General features: G+C 39.4%; 1 protein-coding gene across 1 annotated transcript in view; it reads left to right on the top strand.

Annotated features, from left to right (window-relative positions):
- Hmcn1 (hemicentin 1) overlaps window positions 1–20,606 on the top strand; it is a 424,838-nt gene that overhangs the window by 334,154 nt on the left and 70,078 nt on the right. The window contains 8 exon segments of the mRNA XM_051147547.1: window positions 761–1,039; window positions 8,342–8,538; window positions 11,447–11,528; window positions 13,791–13,927; window positions 15,072–15,213; window positions 16,338–16,482; window positions 16,854–16,981; window positions 17,252–17,408. Coding sequence (XP_051003504.1) covers window positions 761–1,039; window positions 8,342–8,538; window positions 11,447–11,528; window positions 13,791–13,927; window positions 15,072–15,213; window positions 16,338–16,482; window positions 16,854–16,981; window positions 17,252–17,408 — 1,267 coding nt within the window.

The following is a 20,606-nucleotide window of genomic DNA, read 5'->3' as shown; positions in this document are numbered from 1 at the left end:
AAGTAATTCCATCATCAATATTCCCCCTCTGTACTATCTTTCCTCCTTTAAGGCATCCCCTGTGCCACCTTCCTAGTATCCTGGCTTTGTGTGCACTCTATGTTAAACAAACAGAACTAAATTTTTAAAAATAGTATTTCAATCCAGAAAGAAGATATTTACTTCATACACACACACACACACACACACACACACACACATATTTTCTAATAACATTAGCAATTCACTTAGAAATATAAATTTTTATTTTTTTGAGATATAAAATTTTAATAGATGCATTTGCATGTATGAGATACTGTGGATTGCTGGTCCACATTTCTCAATCTGTAAGAACATCTCAGAACAACTCAAAGTAACTAAGAACTTCAATCTGTGATGTATATAAAACTTACTCTATTGCTCTGTTCTCCATATAGTCATTGGAAGTATACTATTGGATTATTATAAGAACTACTATAGCATTATAACAAATTAAAAAGACGATGCTAGCAAATTGAAAATATAACCAAAATATAATACAGATTGAGTCTATATTCCATAGGGAAACAGTTTTAGACTTCGTTGCTAATCTGTGGAAGATTGCTAATTAGCCTAGCCAATAAATAACTTTACAACAAATTCTTCAGTGTACTCTACACTATTTTAAAACACGTCATCTTATGGAGTATAAAAATAACATAGATTTATTTAAATACTGTTACTTAAGTTCATCTCAAATTTAATAGATGTATAAATTTTACCTGATTTATTTTCTGTGTAGTGCCACCAAATATGGACAATGCAATGGGAACAGAGGAAATCACCATTGTCAAAGGCAGTTCTACCTCTATGACGTGCTTTACAGATGGAACCCCAACTCCGAGTGTGTCTTGGCTGAGGGATGGCCAGCCTCTGGTGCTTGATTCCCATCTGACCATCAGCACTCAAGGAATGGTCCTGCAGCTCATCAAGGCAGAAACCGAGGATTCTGGAAAGTATACCTGTGTTTCCTCAAACGAAGCTGGAGAAGTCAGCAAGCATTTTGTCCTGAAAGTTCTAGGTACATAGCCATTCTGACATACAGAGTACTTGAGAATTCAGTGACAACCGAGGCTTGAATAATGAGTATAATTCTTAGAGAATCATTCTTGATGGGACAAACTTGAATGAAAACTTTACTGTATTTCCATTTCTGTTCTATAATTCAGCTAAATTCATCTAAAGCATGTTGAACTTGAATGGTGGGTTTTCTATGTTTGAAAAGATTTTTTTTAAACCTCCTATTAGTAAGATATTATTAATTGAAAAAGCATAATACTCTATTAATATTAGACTTTTTCATGTGTATGTGTCTGTATGTTTGCACATGCATGGGTGCACATGCATGTGTAGATGTGGAGGTAAAGTGTATCCATGCCAAGACTTAGAATTAATGTTACATATTGTCCTCGATCGCTCGCTACTCTATTCTTTGAGGCAGCATCTTTCACTGGACCTACAGTCTCACTGGCCATCTTGCCCCAGAGATCCCCACTCAGGATTCCTGAGAGTTGTATTGACAGGTGGCCACCATGCCTACCCCACATTCACATGGCTTTGGGGGATTCTAACTCCAGTCCTCATGCTTCCAAGGCTAGTGCTTCACCTATGGACTCCTCTGCCTGGCCCATAGTAGATGACTTTTAAATTTTTTCTAAGAATTTAAAGCACATTGAATGAAACTTGGATAAAATAGGATAATATTTACACCACTATTCCAAACAGTCTTATATTATCTCATTTTAAGATTACAGTCAAAACAATCACCTTGAATAGCCAATTTCTAGTTACTCTTGAGGACACTAAAAGTAAATAGTTTAAGTTTATAATACAACATTTTACCAGCAAAAACCAGCATAAAGACAAAGCACAATTTTTCTGTGTAACAAACATCTCGATGGTGGATAGAAAAAGAGGATAAATGAAATTATTACCTATTATGATAGTGAAAACTTTTTAGATTCCTCCCTGCCCCCTGCAACACACACACACACACACACACACACACACACACACACACACACACACACACACACACACTATGATACTGGAGAACTTCCATACTCCTTTCACAGAACAGATATGCCCCCTACTGAGAACAGTAAAAAGAACTTTGGCAGAAGTCTTGGTTTGGAAGGTCTAACATATGTTTTCAGAGTGCTCTGTAATCTTTCTCAGAGCACCTATTAAAATTCAATTATTTATGTGACTTTAAAAGTTGTCTTTATCCCTAGTTAAGTTTTATGGTGGTGAATGCAGCATGCGTCTTACTTATGGCTGGTGCCCAGTGCTCAGTATGACATCTGACACACCAGAAATTCTTAGTGTGTATTTGTTGCATTGAATTGAAACCAAACTAGATGCTTCGGAGCTGTATTAATGGAAATTTTAACTATAAAAGGAGGCAGAATCATATGTAAAGAAACCAAATGAGATGGTCTGGTATATCTGAGTCTTCAAATAGGAAGACAGGTGGTGGCAGAAGATTATTTTTTTCAGGCCATTTAGGCACATATGAAACAACACAAATTTTGGAGTTGTACAACTGAGATGAGCAAGTCACAAATACCTACCCATCAGTTTACCAACACGCATAACAACGGGTGATATAATGCGACCTTGCTATTCACTGCTTACCTATTAAATGTTGTTATATGTATGTTGTGTTTTGGGTTGGGTATGTTTCTATATACCAATTGTGAAGACCTACTATGTAATCATTGACTGGCTGGCAATTGAATTATCATCAAAGAAAGGATTTGAATTCAGCCCTCCTACATTTAGATCAGGAGGCAAAGAAACTGAAGAACGAATTGTTTTTGGTTTAGAAGAGGGTCGTGTGGTTAACATAACACTTTATTGGACAGTAAGTTCCAAATTAGATCTTCCCTCAAATCCATCTGAGCCTGGAATGGTGGGATGTGGTACTGAGGGTGAGTTGAAGATTTTTGCCTGTCTCCCCTGTAAGTGATAGAGCGTAATTGTGAGTTTGTACTCATAGAAACTGAATGTGAGTAATTTTGACAACACTCCAGGAAGTTTAGACTCATTAAAGGACCAGAATAATATTAAGCAGGAATATGTTAGCAGCAGCCGTCTCTTCTAACAAAGCCCGTCTGGTGACAATAAAGAATGGATTAAAGAAGACACTGTGTGCATGCAGGCCTGAAAACACAATGTCCTGCTCTGCGTGTGACAATGGAGAGAGAATCCAGAGACAGAATCAGACACAGAAACATTGCTGCAGCAAAAAAAAAGGCAAGAACAGCAATGCTGCTGCCTGGGTGATGAAGAAAGCCCAGCCCTCAGGGCCAAGAGTTTATAGGATAATGTATAGGCTATTTTTTTCTTAACAAATATATTTTATTACGAACTTATTAACCGACCATATGTCACTTATAACCCGACTATCCTAAACAATAGGAAAAGAGGATTAAAGAATACAATAACAAAACCATAAGTATATCAGTTCTGAGGAACAATTCTCCTGGTGTAATCAACAGGATTTCTTCTGCTGGAACCTGGAGTAACCAGAACCCAGAACCTCAGCAGGAGCCCAGAGCCCTGAAGCCTTCCCCCGAGTGGTCCTCTCTAGGAGTGTCTCGAAGTGGAGCGATGAACAGCCAAAACTATCCCAAGTCTCCAAAAAGCCCCGCCTCCAGTTTTGGGCTCATTTATATATCTCCTCCCAGAGTCTATTCATGGGTCTTTTCAACTGGCAACAATCAAGCTCCCAAACAAGGTGGTTTTCCTTCTATGGATTACCATCACCTGTTCTCATAAGACCATTCTGATCTCATACTTGGGTTCATAACAAAAACAAATTTATCTCTCTTTCAATCATGCTTCCGTGAAATGGAAGGATGAGAAGTGTCTCACCCTCTGTGGAAAACCAATCCTCTTAAGCTCTGAAAAGCTCCTCTCCTGGAGCAGAGCCACTACTCAGCCTGCAGACATCTCCACCTAGGAACTGCCACGGTGACTGCTCTGCTCTGCGTGTGGTAGAAGGTGTCAGGAATCCATCAGTGGCGGTGAAAAAGCACAGTGTGGCTAGAACACAGGAAGCAAGAGAGAACACCAAACACTGTGAGGCTGTGAGTTGAGCAGGGCCCAGGATGTCATGGCCAAGTATGAAGTCTCCACACCAGTGCATTTCTCAACCCTCATCAGAGGGGCTTCTTTTTGCAGTACAGTGTGATACAGAGGCCCGCAACTAGTAACCAGGCAGAGAACCAGAGGACTTGGAGTTGTTAGGTCTGAATGGGACAGCTATGTCACACCCTTCCCCAAACCCTCAGGCATCATCACAGAAGAGGGGTTAGACAGACCGTAAGAACCAGAGGCAGTGGACGTCTGAAGAAAAACAGTATTTGCTGGGCCCAATAAGACCATTGCACTCATGAGTGTACAGTGTCGGTAACCTTATGCATCTGACCTGCACAAGATCGAGCCTGACAAAATCTCAGAATGGGCAGGGGAGACACTCAGTAAGTTTCATCTCCTCACTGAGAAGCTATTGGCAACTGATGGCTGATGAAGAGAAGGCAGTCGGCTTTTCTTCAGGGACACGATCCCTGAGAGGCCAGCAGTATTCCAGTAGATTGACTGTAACCTATGCACATACAGACAGACTCTAAGTGGACTCAGCTCACTGGGTTTAAAAACAGATCCCATGAAACTGGGAGTTACAATGGTGCAGGGGTGGGTATGGAAGAAATTAGAGGGGAGGGAATGGGGCTTATTTAATCAAAAGGCATTATATGCTCGAAAAACTTTTCAAACTATAGATTAAGTAAGTAAAATTGAAATGTGTACATTAATTCTGAAAGAAAGCTCCAGTTTTGTCCTCTAAAAATGAGAAATCACTACAAATTGGAGTAAGTGCAATAACATAAATAGAGCTTTAACTTAAAAAGAGCGATCTGGCTGTGAGGAGAAAGCCTGTAAGTCAACAGTGGATTCTGAGGGCACTGCGCTATTAGGAATTATGATACCAGCTGTTACAACACTGTGAATATGGTGACACATGCCAGACTAGGTTTGTCATTTTCAGGCTTGCATGAACATAACAGCTTCCTTAAATCACTCTTCATCCTGTCACTAGGATAGGTTTTCAAAATTAAATCAGATTTTGACATTTCCTAGCTTAAGACTTATCCTGGGTTTTAATAAGATCTGAACTTGTTTGTGTGATGCGGAGGTGCACCCAAGGCCCTGAGCATGCTAGGAAAGCACTCTGTCACCAAGTGACATCCTTGCTCCTAAGAAGATTTGCTTTTCCCATTCAGCGAGATGTCGGGGAAGCTGGCCATTGTTCCCCTTAGCTAGGCAGTCCAGATGTTTGTCATTCTCTTGATGCCCACATCATGGTCAGTCTTGTAGTGTCCTATTACCTGCAGTAGAACTCAGCTTTGACTAAAGTAGGACAAAGAGGGAAAGCATATGGCCAAGGAGTTGCCTCTTTATAGACTGTCATAGAAGCTCCATGAAAAGCTCATCCACTTAGTCCTCACTGCTCAACAGTGCAATGTACCATTCCACCTAATATATGCTAAATGGGTTAAGAGATATATTTACCACTTTGCTGACCCTAACAAAACTGGGGTCACTTAAAAGCAATTAATCATTAAATAAGATTGGGTGGGTAAGTGGGATATCTGTGTTATGTCCCCTTCCTCACAAGATTACAAATTCATGGAAAAGTTATTAGAAGATTATACAAGCCAGAGGTTGGGGAGAATGGGGCAAAACATTGGCTTCATAACCATTTCAGTTACATGGCATCTGTGGTTGCCTGCACAGGACCTGCCCAAGATAATGCCAGTCAACATTCCAGCATGGTAGGGTACTCCCACCCTAATGGAGGAGCTATGGACAGTTGATGCCTTTGAGGAGAAATCAAAGTCAGTTTTCTTTAGGGTTATGGTCCCTGATCGATTAATGATGCTCCAGGGACTGTCCCCACACCCATGCCTGCATGGGCAGCATTGATTGGAATCAGTGGGTTATATGTAAATGAAAGGAGGTGAAGTTAGAAGGAAGAGGGGAGGGGCTCTAGGAGGAGACAGGTGGTCATATATGATCAAAATATACTTCATACATGTAAGAAACTTGCAAAGAATAAAGGCAAAAGGTTATATTAAAACCAAGGTCATAAGAGTTGCACATATTAGATGCACATATAGCTCAGATTATACTGGTGGAAATAAGAGAAAGTGTATGTTTTTCTAGGAGCACTTTCAGATTATTTTAACTTAGTTGTGCATTGTGTATGTGGAGAAGACTCTAGGATGAGTATCATTTTCTAGACCATGTGACTAAATGATTAGTAGATCCATCACCTAAGTACAAGGAATGTGGGGAAAGGAACCAAAAAAGATGTCTAAATGCCATCTCAATTTGGAGTGTTTTTATAAAGAATTAAAAATGGAGCTGTTTAACTGATAATAGTATTTATTATATTAGGGCTCAAATTTGGGATTTAGACAGGAAATACAAATTCTTGAGTGTTCAGCGTGGGAGCAATTCCCACTCTTCCCTGAGTATTAGACTTGTGGGGCAAATACAAAGTGACATAGTTGGCCTTCTCCTAATATACGTAACAGCTGGAGGCAAGAGTTTGAAGCAATAGCGACCATCCTGTTCTTGCTGCTGCCCTAACCTGGTGACCACAGCTTTTGCGGGAAGAGATTCCTAACAAATCTTTCTGACTGGCATGTGTTAAATAATAAATGATGAAAAATAGATTGTAGGCAAATGGAGAGCCAAGTTAACCCTTTCACCACTTACAAGTAACATACAGTGGGATTTAAAGAAAGCAGAGCCTTTACAAGGATACCTCAGCAAGCTCAGGTAGTGGGTGGTGCGGACTGTGAGAGGCAGTAAGGACAGGGCCACTGGAAGGAGAGAAGTAGCCTAATTTGATGTCTCGGTCTTACTTGAGTATATTAAAGTAGATATTGTTACAAGCTTTAAAACTGATTTTTGTTTAATTCAGTTAGCTCTATGGAGCCACTACAATGTTTTAATCAGGAAACCATATATCAGACTTAAAATACATGGAAACTATATTTTGACAGTTGTATGCCAGGCGGGTTGAAGGAGGACCGCTGGGGTAATGATTCAGACACAGACTTTCTACTTGGAGTCTAAAAAAAAGACTTGCTGTGTTCTCTTTTTCTAGATAAGAAAATGAGGGTTAACAACAATTTTAAAAGAAAATTCAAACAGTAGTGTAAAATGTCACAGTAAAAAGGACAGTGATTGTTTCTTTTTTAAAAAGCCTTTCATTAGCTGGGTGGGCACCGGGTGCCGCATGCCTGTAATCCCAGCACTCAGGAGGCAGAGGCAGGCAGATTGATTTGAGGCCAACCTACTCTACAAAGTAAGTCCCGCACATCCAGGGCTACACAGAGAAACCCTGTCTCAAAAAAAAAAACCCAAAAATTAATTTAAAATAAAACATACATAAATGTAAAAGAAATGCGGAGGATCTCACCGAATCGTTACGATGCTATATGGTAGCTCATGACGCCTGTCCTCTTTCTGAAGGCTTTTCCTGTTCTACTGAGCTAACAAAGCTCCTGTGCTCAGTTCAGACTCACTCAGACATCAGGTGTGAGGCTATGAGTCAGACTCTAAACTATGTGCCTGAGTTAAAAGAAAAAAAAAAAAAAAAAAAAAAAAAAAGACACAAACCCCTCAGCTCACTGTGGGAGCTGTCCAACATCCACTTTGACTCCCTTCTGACCCCAAAGCCTACAGCTTGAGCTATGAATTTTTCACTGAAACATTTCACTGATCACTGTAAGAAAATTCAGTTTTAAAAAGATTAAATTTGGAAGTAGTGGAGCCAAGGGTCCCTAATGTTCCTTCCCAGTGTTTAGACTCTTTAGCTTTCTCTGGAGGAAGGTAACTTTAGAAGAATGAACAGTGAATGAGAGAGCTACTCCTGCCTAGACATAACAGATGGGTTCCTTGCAGAAAGCACTCTCCTCGGTGTTTTGAAGCCTTGCCAGAGAGAGGAACTAAGACCCTCTAGGAATGGTCTTTTCAGTTTCTGTGTTCTAAATGTCTTATGTCAGAGGAATGTACATTCGAGTCAGACTTTTCTTTTCAAGCTTTTAAAAATCACATCAGTTTAAAGAAAATTATCTGAAATGTGAATATATTATGTATGTGTGTGTGAGAGAGGGGGGAATATTGTTGTAAATATTAATAATAAAGCCAAACTTTATATTGCAAAAATTCTATTGTTGCCCTAATGTCCTCGTTTATAAAACAGCAAGCTTCTTTTTTCTGCTGTCTGCTTCCATTTCATTAGAGCCACCTTACATCAACGGATCTGAAGGGCCTGGGGAGGTATCAGTAATTGTAAACAGCCCACTTGAACTGTCCTGCATTGCTTCTGGAGTCCCAGCCCCTAAAGTTTCCTGGATGAAAGATGGCCGGCCCTTTCTTCAGACAGATCAAGTGCAGACTCTGGAAGGAGGAGCCATTCTCCGAGTACCCAGAGCTCAGGTAGGATGCCTTTCAAACAATTATTTTATCTACTTTCACTTCTTGTTCCATAATAAATGGTAATTGCTGAATAATGACATCTGTGCATCTGAACAAATCACTGGTCTCTGCAGCTTTGCAAAAGATAGACTCCCCGATGATATATATGACTAGGAAGAAGATGAGGAAGCAAACATAACATTTTGAAGAAAACAAGATACCCTACTCATCAACTTAAGTGTGTTTTCAAAACTCCCTGGGTTAATATTTTTCCTGAAGCTCTTACTTTTTCCTATGTAGTCCTTTACTACACAGCAGAAAGCAACTCAGTGTACAATGTGTGAGATTTCAGAAATCATGTTTGATCCCCAAAATGAACCAGCAAACATGGAAGGCTGGAGAAACAGTTTTATGCAATGACCTTTCAATAAGATTGGATGGTTATTCTGGTTTATGTTTAAAGAGACTGATATGAAATATGAACATATTAAATTAAGGCTGAAATAAATTGTTGTAAGCATTTTTCATGTTTATATAAAAATAATAAAGACAAACTTTATGTTAAAGATTCTTCATCAGTGCCCTAATGCCTTCATTTGTAAACTTCAGATATAAATAACAGCAATAATAATAATAAATATAATTGCATATTCTGGGGGTCCTGAAGATGATGATATATTTGTGTTGGTTGCCATAGAAATATATTATAAACAAAAATCCAGATAAAAGAGTTAAAATTCTTGTTGCCGCAACTGTTATAATAATCATTCTGTATGATGTAAAATAACAAGACTTATCTTGAAAGAGGCACAGGAACCAAACACAGTGGGGAGTGGGGCAGTAGACCTCAACACAGCTCACTCTCAGTGTTGTGGGGCACATGCCTGCTTCTCCTTTCATTCCAAACACAGCAGGGACCCAGAAAGGTCAGTCTAAACTTTCAAACCATACACTGAGTCAAAAATCCTTCAAGAGCTTTCCCTCTCTCTCACGGAAATAAAATACCGTGAAAGATACCACCAGGAGTGAGACAAGCCAACCACTGGAAACAGAAGAGAGATGGAAGATGGCACCATGTCCAAGCCTCAAGCTTGCTTACACTGTGCTGCATGGCATTTTGTGTGCACCTGTTACAGCATTTACTACGTTAGATTTTACATGCCCAAATGTTGTCTTTTGATGTACTTCTTGGCTACATGCATTATGCCTGGCACATAATGGCTGCCTAGCAAATTCTGAATTGAATGATATAGATATTAGTTTCCTGAAATATCTTCCATTATAAACTAAGTCTGTGCTTTGCTCCACGGCAAGAGGTGTCCATCCTATAAGCAAAGGCATTTATCAAGCTTTGTCACTATACTTATTTCTCCTGAAGCATAGCACATGTCAACAACTGTCCAAAGTCTGAAAACATCTACTTAATTACCATTTTTCAAACTTATCAACAAAGCACACATTAAACCATAACTATAAATAATGACCCTGACTATGCAGAAGGGAACAAATTGTTGGCAAATATTTCCTGGAGGAAGTAAAATTTGAGTAGCGCCAGGTTTGGCAAACTGAAGACAAGTGAAGGGAATTTCATCAATCTGGAATGACCAAGAGTTGGCAGAGAAGAGTTAGAGGTCTTAAAGACATGATAAGAAAATCAAATGTTATTATCTAGTAAATGACGTGTGTGTGTGTGTGTGTGTGTGTGTGTGTGTGTGTGTGTGTGTGTACGCACACGCACACAATGTGTTTCTCTCTATGTAGCACATGCATGGGAGTGTGCAGAGCATGTGGAGGCCAGAGCAAGATGTTAGTTGTGCCCCTCTGGCACAGTCAACCTTATTGCTACAAGTCTGCCTTTCAGCTAGGGTGGCTGACCCCATCTCCTGAACCTTGTACTCATCTCCCCAGTGCTGAGACTGCAGGCACATACATACATGCATGTATCTCTTCAAACAGCTGCTGGGCATTTGAACTCAGGTCCTTATGCTTTCATAGCTAGTGCTCTTCCCCACTAAGTTATCTCCTCCAGACATGCATTTTCTAATTCCCAATCGAAGGCTTATGTGAACATTTGTCTAAAGCATTTTTAAAATGTTTTTCATTATAGTCTTACATTTTTCCAAAGGGATTTGTGCGGCCTAACAGAAATCTTTTTTATAACCTATAAAGTTGATTTTGAATATAAGAATTTTTTTAAAATGCCAATATTCTGAGAATGTTCAAGTAGTAAAATAAATGAGATGGCTAGGGATTTCTTACTTTTACAGAATATGTTTCTGTTAATAATAAGGTCACCTGTTTGCCGGAATCATATCTCCAGATGTGGCGTCCCATGTAATGCCAAACATACAGGTGAAAAACAACTTCCAGCACAACATGTTTGTGAGGATTTTTAAATAATTGGCTTGGGTTTTGCTCAAATAGATTCTGCGGTCAAACAGCATTCTGCCACCGTATATCTCAATGACAGAGTCAAGATGTGGTATTACTGTGCTTGGTTTAGTAATCTAGTGTTTTATTTATCATTTGCTTTTGTAAATATACTCCATTTCCTTCAGAAAGGGTGTTATTGAAGTTTATGGTCTGCAACATGAACCTGTGGACATTATTTCTTCAAATTAAATATTGACCACCCAGCTACCGTATCTGGTACTAGATCTTTTATAGTCATACATAACTATATACTTATATGTGCTTTTTTGAGTCTCTTATATTAATCTCTAAAGCTCCTTTAAACATAGTTTTGTACATAACAGAGATATAAGCCAATGTGCAATCCAAACACTAACTATAGTGATAAAGTTTGCTTCATCTGTTGCACGGCCTTATGTCATTTTGCCTTATATGGTAGTCCTGCTAGTTCTACTGAATTCTTATTCCCATCGGCAGCATGGTAACACTGCATAATTTGTTTGTTTGGGTTTTGCAGGTGGAGGATACAGGAAGATATACGTGTCTGGCGTCCAGTCCTGCAGGGGATGCTGACAAGGAGTACTTAGTGAGAGTACATGGTAAATGTGCTGATTTATGTTTGGTTCACACACAAACCGAGTTAGAAACTATATCAGAGAAGACGTTGGCATTTCCCAGCACATCATATGTCTATAAATTAACAAATATCTATGTACCACAAATTTTATTGTTACAATAAATAACTTATGTGTTCTTTGGGATGTAGTTCGGTGGAGTTTTGAGTTATTTGTCTTCTTTTCACACAAACAACTCAAACCTGTTGATTTAAAAACAATAAAATATAAGTTACAATAAAGGGGAGAATAAAAATAATCCTTAGTCTTACCACATAAGGATACAATGTGTTTTTTTTTCATGTAAACATTTTCCTGCAAAAACATAATCATAGCTAGACATAGTATAGCAAACATCTTTAGTCCTAGCTTCTAGGGAGTTGAAGCAGGAAAATTGCTTAAGCCTAGAGCTTGCAACTGGCTGGGGGAAGCACAGGAAAAGGTGATAGCACAGAACAGAATTTACATCGCCTTATGTCTCACTTAACAGTGTAATGACCATTCCTTTGTTAACAATTATATCATCTTATGGCCTCATTTTTTTTTCTTTTTTAATTTTTTTATTAATTTATTCTTTTTTTGAAATTATTTTTATTTTATTTTTTACATTTTTTATTAATTTATTCATATTACATCTCCATTGTTAGCCCTTTCCCTGTTTCCTCCCATTCTTCCCTCCCTCCTGGTTCCCCCCTTCTCCCCTCCCCTATGTCTGTGATTGAGGGAGACCTCCTCCCCCTATATATGCTCTTGGAATATCGAGTCTCTTCTTGGTAACTTGCTATCCTTCCTCTGAGTGCCGCCAAGCCTCCCCATCCAGGGGACGTGGTCAGAAAAGGGGCACCAGAGTTCGTGTGAGAGTCAGATCTCACTCTCCACTCAACGGTGGAGAATATCATGTTTGTCGGCTAGGTCTTGGTAGGGGTTTGATACAGGCAGTAAACTTTAAACCCCTACCCAGATCTAGCCAATGGTCAGAACATTCTCCACAGTTGAGTGGAGAGTGGGATACGACTTTCTCACGTACTCTGGTGCCTCACATTTGACCATGTCCCCTGGAGGGGGAGACCTGGTGGCACTCAGAGGAAGGACAGCAGGTTACCAAGAAGAGACTTGATACCCTATGAGCATACACAGGGGGAGGTAATCCCCCTCAGGAACAATCATAGGGGAGGGGACTAATGGGAAAATGGGAGGGAGGGAAGAATGGGAGGATATAAGGGATGGGATAACCATTGAGATGTAACAAGAATACACTTTAGGCGAGAGTAGCATGGAAGAATGGGGAAATAGTAGGACCCACAGGGTCCTGGAAACCTACAAGAAGAACTTTATGACAGGCCGATCTGGGTCCTAGGGTCCTCCTCAAACTAAGGCACCAGCCAAGGAAAATATAGGCATTAAACTTATGGCCTCATTTTTAAGATTGCATGTTACCCTACTATACCTTACTCCCTTTGGGGGATATTTAGGCAGTTTCTGTCTTTTTACCTACATTGACAATATGTTAGTCTATTCCCTTTATTTTTAATTTTTTCTGCAATACACTTACTTGCTTTCACATGCATGCACATACACATAATATACTCCTAAGGATTTTTAAAATCCCTGCCATGCTACTTTTCAGAAAGTTTGTATTAACTAGGTCCTTTGAATATTACTTTCACATATAAATTTAAGTTACTGTTCATGAGGAGGAATGTGTGAAAACTAAACAGATCTTTATCAAATTTTCAGAGCCTACATGAATAGGCAATGCAGGTTGTCTGGAACTGAAGTGTCCCTGATATCCCTACTCAAAATTTAGACGTACCTAAATAAATCTTAAATATGATTTACTAAGCAATGTTTCTGTATAAATAAAGAAAAATGGGCATGGTCCTTCATATTGTAATAGGCAGTGTCTGACTTGGTAATTTTTTAATAGTCAGGGGAGAGTATTGCCCAGTGTGGATGCTAACTGAGGGACCGGTGTGCTTCCACCTCCTCACCACCTGTCAAATGGTGATGATGCTATGATTATGTTGCTATTCATGTCTTTGTTGGAAAGATTTCCTTATTTAATTAATACAAAACTGCTAAATAATAAAGATCCAATTTGTTAATTATCTGCACCATAAATTGAATGACCCACATATCTGCAGCCCATGCCTCTAATTGTACAGTAAATGTAACCATTGTTGGACACTGATGGATCATTTCCATCCCATTTATCAAATGCTCTTGATATGATGCTGTCATACTTAGTGCCTCCTAATATTGCTGGAATGGATGAACCCCAGGACTTCACTGTGCTGAAGAACAGACAGGTGACCCTGGAATGCAAATCAGATGCAGTGCCCCCACCTATGATCATGTGGCTCAAAGACGGGGAGCAGTTACAGGTAAACCTTCCACTTGACTCCATAGATTCATTTTTAAGAAGCAAAAACAGTTGAGGATCCTTTGCTAAGTGATAAAAACCCAATCACTTCCACCTACTAGTTACTCCCAACTGCACAGACAGGCAAAGGGGTCTTCAGTCACCTGCCTTCTCTTTCTAGCCTTTGCTTAGTAGTTGATTTGGGCCAAACCATAGATATTTAAACTCATGGCCATCTAGAAACTGGCACATGGTTGTGTCTCCTGAAACCTATAGGTTGAAGTACAAACTGAAACTCTCGGCTCTGTCTTAAACAAAGGGTAGAGACCATCAGGGGCTCGAAAGAACTGGTCTACCATGTCTCCAGGATGAAGCTGTTAATTAAATTTCCATGGTTGGAATTTGGGCTCAGTGGCCAGACATATCTATAGTATCTCCCACAGACAGCTCTCTGAGATCAGAATCCCAAAGGACAGCCCAAGTGTCTCTAAAGTTCCTTCTGATTGGGCAATGTGTCCCTGCTGACAGCATCAACTCAAGATTCTCACCAGCTGTTTACAGTCGAATGAAAGCTGACTTTGAAGGCTTTGGTTATCCTCATTCTGGTAGTTACTGGCTTCTAGAAAAAGTCCTAAACAGGACTGAGAAAGGCTTGACTTGAATCACCCACCCACCTTCCCTGCTTCTCTTCGTTTTATGGCATTGGAGGCACTGTACCATTGACTTAACCAAAGTCATTGAGGCAGTGAAAGGGACCTAAGCTATTACATAAGCAAGCCTTGCTAGTTGGCAATGCTGTGGTTCACTCTTTTTATTTTTGCTGTTATAAAATAGGATTTGGTGTTTGAAGAGATGACACAGTAGTTGGGAGTACTTGCTGCTGTCTCAGAGAACCTGAGTTCAGTTCCTAGCATCTATGGTGTGTGCCTCACAAACAACTGTAACTCAAGATTCAGAGATCCAGTGCCCCCTTCTGGCTTCCACAAGGCCCCTAACCCAAATGCACATAGAACACATACCCTCTAAACACACGCACACATGCACACACATGTACACACACACATACACATACACACACATACACACACACACATACCAGTAAAATAACTAAGAAAATGTTTTATTTCACTGACATTTTGATGGTAGCTTTTACTTTTTAAATCCAGGCAACACCTCGGGTAAGAGTTCTGTCTGGAGGAAGATACTTGCAAATTAATAATGCAGATTTGGGAGACACAGCCAATTACACCTGTGTAGCCAGCAACATCGCAGGAAAGACTACAAGAGAATTTATCCTCACTGTAAATGGTAAGACAAGTTGCCATCTCACAATTTGAAATTTTCACCAAGGATATTCTAAGAGATGATAATGTTTTCAGAAACGTATTAAATAAATCCTGTGGCCATGCTATTTACTTGAGAAAGTGCCATATAGGCCTGATATTAGACCTCTATTGCAAATTAATTCAGCTCCAAGATGTAGATCTAGAGATATATTACGCCGTCATAAAGGAATACCACACAAACACACACACAGGGGCACACTCACATCCAGGTACACATACACATTCCACAAACACCCACCACACACACACACACACACACACACACATGCACATACACACTTCCACATACAGAATTATTAGCAGATCCAAACAGTCTGCATCGTCCAGCCGAGAGGGAACCACCACACTACATCTGTGCATGAGAAATGGCCCATCATTTCGTTTGCCTTTATTGGTGGTGGTTCAACATCACACTGTACATCCGCACAGTGTTCCAAAGCTCTTAAACTCTGCCATACTACTGTAATTTTCTTAAATATGCATATCTAGGTGCCGAAACTTGCCAAAAGTCACAAAGATATGTAGATTTCCATCCATAACTTTGGATTTTAACACAAGAAATTTTACGACATACTGGTTGACCCACGCGACTAATATCTCTAATACTAAAATTAAAGTTCAGGCTTCGTATTCCCATGTGAACTTTATGATTAATAAAATGCCTGTTCTGAGACGCTCATGATTAAGCACAGATGTGCTGTCCATTAAAACAGCCCACTTTCTGTTCTTTATTTAAAGTGAAGCTGTTCCAGCATTAACATTCTTTGACCATTATTTGGCTGAAGAGAAATAAGAAATATCAACTTTAATTTGCGTCAGACCCAAACTGGATTATACTCACGCCTCTATCACAGAGGGCCAGACTTCACATACTGTGTCAGGGATTTAAATCCTTCTCCCCAACTAGCCTTTATTTTCAAATGCAGGATGTCTTGAGTGAGACTTCACAGGCTAGACTATAATTCTATTCATTCTAAGCTAGATTAGTGTAGACAAAGCTACCCATTTCACCTAAAGCTCTCCGGAGTCTTAGTGAAGGCTGCGCTATTTATTTTAACTAGACTGTTGTGTTTGGTTTTGGTTCAGTTCCTCCGAGCATCAGTGGTGGTCCCCAGAGTCTTGTCACTCTCTTAAATAAGTCAATCACACTGGAATGCTTTGCTGAAGGTGTGCCAACTCCAAGGATAGCATGGAGAAAGGATGGAGCTGTGCTAGCCGAGAGCCATGCAAGGTAACAGTTCTAAAAAGGGAAGAAAATATGGTAAGGAGAAAAATGAAATGTGAGTCTTCAAATTGTGTTTCCTAATTAATTGTTTCGGTCCTACTATGTTTACAATGAACATTTGCATCCTAAGATGAGAATCAAAATTTAGTATTTTATAAGCATAAGTCCTATGATTATAACTCATCAAGACCACACACCTGTGGCTATACACCTTTGCGCTGCAGCCTTTCCCTCCTCCAGTGGCACTGTAAATATGTGTCACCCGGAACAGAAAAAGACTAACAGCAGATTTTGCCAAGTCTTTAACAGTTATCTGAGTTGCAGTGTAAATACTTGAAAGGGATTGATTCGGAGCTTCTCTGTGATCTTTCTTATAGATACTCCATCTTGGAAAATGGATTCCTTCACATTCAGTCAGCACATGTCGCAGATACTGGGCGGTATCTGTGTATGGCAACCAGTGTGGCTGGAACAGACCGGAGACGAATAGATCTTCAAGTCCATGGTGAATATACACTTACAAAAATACACCCAGGCTTTGGGTCAGATTTCTCTTTTGTAACTGAAACTAATGAGTTCACAAAGATCTGAACTTCAATGACCAAGAAAAGGCCCGTATTGACCCTTTACTGCGGGTATTATTACCGTAGTACAGTTTGTGACTATTTGTGGTGACTTAATTATATGGTAAACTACTAATAACAAATTTCAGGTCCTCAGGACTATTTCAAACAGCTTTTTATTTGCTGAGTATGTTTCCCTCTTGTTGCATTAGTTCCTCCATCTATTGCTATGGGTCCAAGCAATGTAACAGTGACAGTGAATGTCCAGACTACTCTGGCCTGTGAAGCTACAGGGATACCAAAACCATCGATCAACTGGAGGAAAAATGGACAACTTCTTAATGTAGATCAAAATCAAAATTCCTACAGGTAAGAATAATTCATTATTTTTAATATTTTAAATTTTTTCTTTTAAAAAATTTATTATAAATTTATTCAGATTACATCCCAGTTTTTATCCCCTAACTTGTATCTTCTCATTCCCACCCTCCCTCCCTCTTCTGCCCTATTCCTCTCCCCTAGACCTCTAAGAGCAGGGGACCTCCTCTCCCACCATATGACCACAGCCTATCAGGTCTACTCTAGATGGCCTGCTTCCCCTTTCTCTGTGTGCCCACCCTGGAGTCCCACAAGGAAACCATATTCTTAAATTTTTAATTGACACAATTGTACATAGTTATTGATACTATATATTATTTCAATACATTTATACAATGCATAATAATTAGATTGGGACAATTGCCATATCTACCAACTCATACATGCATACCCTTTGTGTTAAGAGCATTAAAAATCTGCCAGGTGGTGGTCACACATGCCTTTAATCCCAGCACTCAGGAGGCAGAGGCAAGTGGGTCTATGTGAGCTTGAGGCCAGACTGGTCTACAGAGCGAGTTCCTAAAGAGTCAGGGCTACCCAGAGAAATCTTGCCTCACCCCTCCCCAATAAAAGAACATTAACAATCCTTTCTAACAGCTATTTTGAAATGTTCAGATAATTAGTTAGACATATTCCTCTATGTAACTGCACTTTTGTACCACCTGCATTGCATGTCCATCCCCCGCTGTCATTCCTAAGACCTGGTAACCGCTATTCTGTTCATCACTTCTGTTAGCTCAACTTCTTTTTTTTTTTTTTTTCCTTTTCTTTTTTTTTTTTTTTATTAATTTATTCTTGTTACATCTCAATGTTTATCCCATCCCTTGTATCCTCCCATTCCTCCCCCCCCCCCATTTTCCCATTATTCCCCTCCCCTATGACTGTTCTTGAGGGGGATTACGTCCCCCTATATATTCTCATAGGGTATCAAGTCTCTTCTTGGCTACTTGCTGTCCTTCCTCTGAGTGCCACCAGGTCTCCCCCTCCAGGGGACATGGTCAAATGTGAGGCACCAGAGTACGTGAGAAAGTCGTATCACACTCTCCACTCAACTGTGGAGAATATTCTGACCATTGGCTAGATCTGGGAAGGGATTTAAAGTTTACCTCCTGTATTGTCCTTGGCTGGTGCCTTAGTTTGTGGATAAATGGATTGAGCTAGAAATGATCATAATGAGTGAGTTAACTTCTTATCATCAGTATATAATGAGAACAGACAGAACCTCTTCTGTGCCAGGCTAATTTCACTTAACATAATGTAGTAAAGGTAATGCCACTGGAAAACAGTCCCACCTAACATTTAGAAACTTTTTTTTACATAATCAGCATTTTGTCCCCAGCAACAGAGGAAGCAAGTGTATAAAGAATGAAGAATTAGCCAACTCGTAGACAATATTCCTTTAAAATGGAATTTGATTTCCACTTTTTTTATTAAGTACTTTTTTTTTAGTTTTTACATATACATTTATATCATTACACATATATATATGACAATCTACCTTCAGCAAGAAGAACCATGAAACAATCAGGAATTATATAAATGTTAGTTCATAGTGTTTTGGCTATTTGTAGAAAACATCTTTGTAGAAAGCATCTTTCCTATCTTGGTGCATCTAAAATTCTGAATGTAAATCAATATCTATCATATCTTATCATTATCAACTTAAAACATCTATTTAGACCTAAAAACCTCTTAACCCCTAAACAACTAAGCTGAAATGTAAAACTAAACTATGTGGTCTTCAACCCCATCAGAGACTTGAGAAGGAATAAAATTAATTGCCTTTTTTAAATTAAAGATGCAACTTTCCCATACACATGCCCTATGGTGGCTTTTGTTGAGGTGTGTAAGCTTGTTTATCCTGGTTTGGTACTTTCTAGATTTTATGACAATAGACATAAACATATCTTTTCATGTAAAAGGCAAATTATTATGTGGAAGTCAATACAAGCTTTAGTTGTCAAATAAAAATCACATTTAATACCTTGAATAGAACATAGACATTTGGTTGTTTGGGTGGGTAGAAGCAAACAGTGTGTTCTCCAGTTTCTCACACTCTTCCAGCTGTCTTGCCAGAGCTTCCAATATGGAGGTATATATTTCTTGAAGGCTAAACTTTAAGTCACTGAGAATTTCTACTGCTTTGAGACAACAACATCTCTCAATTGAGCTAATGGTTAGTTATCCCATCAAAGGATCTGCCAGAGTGCTAACACCAAATACCGTCATAGTATTTGACAAGAAGTAGTTCTGATTTGCCAGAAAATATGAAGCCCAGAAGGATTCCACTTAAATTCTATCAGCTCTGGCCTTCTCACCCTTGTAATGTTCAGCATTGGACTCGGTGACTTAAAAGCAGATCTTGTGTGGAAAATGCATAGGAGGCATGTCAAATACACTTCCATGAAAAACAAACTCAATTCTTTTTTTCTTCTTCCATTATCAAGTATACATGCATATACATGTAATGCGTATATGTGGGTACATGTGGGAGTGTAGCAAAGCTGCACATGTATGTGCATATGAAACCCTGAGGCTGACAGCAAGAGTAGTCCTCAACTGCTCTTCTGTCTTATTCACTGTATCAGGAGCTCTCAATCAACCTGCTCACCTATATGGCTATTCTTGTGAGCCGGCTTACTCTGTTACCCGTCTCTGCCTTCCACGTCAGAAACTACACATGGGCCACTGTGTGTGCTTGGATTACAGGGCATCTGATTACTGGTCTTCACATGTATGAGGCAAGTGTTTTACCCACTGAGCAATCTCCCCAGCTCCACATTAAACTGCTTCTATTCCAATATTGCAGTTTAAAGAAAGCTGGTACCCTAATTTAAAGTTACATTAAAGTCTTGTGTGAGTGTTTCTAAGCCTCCTAAACATTCATTTTGTTTATTAAGTATACATTATGGAAAGCTTGCCAATAGATTCACATAGATACACATATTATGCATGTTAAATATATGTGCATGCCCTTATATACTTATTTATTTATTTTATGGGCATAAATATGCATATACACATATGCATGGTACATCTCCAAAATAGCCATGACATGTAGAGAGGCATGTGAAGCAGGGGAGGAAGTGAAACAGATAAAGCCCTAGTCACTTACATATCATACTGGTAACCAAATATCCACCAACAAAATCACTGACGAATTTTGAGATCCTTTATGTGAAGCATGTC

The sequence above is a fragment of the Acomys russatus genome, chromosome 6 (genome assembly GCF_903995435.1).
Source record: "Acomys russatus chromosome 6, mAcoRus1.1, whole genome shotgun sequence".
NCBI lineage: Eukaryota > Metazoa > Chordata > Mammalia > Rodentia > Muridae > Acomys > Acomys russatus.
The sequence above is the reverse complement of the archived record's forward strand: the minus strand, read 5'-3'. Positions and strand labels throughout refer to the sequence as shown.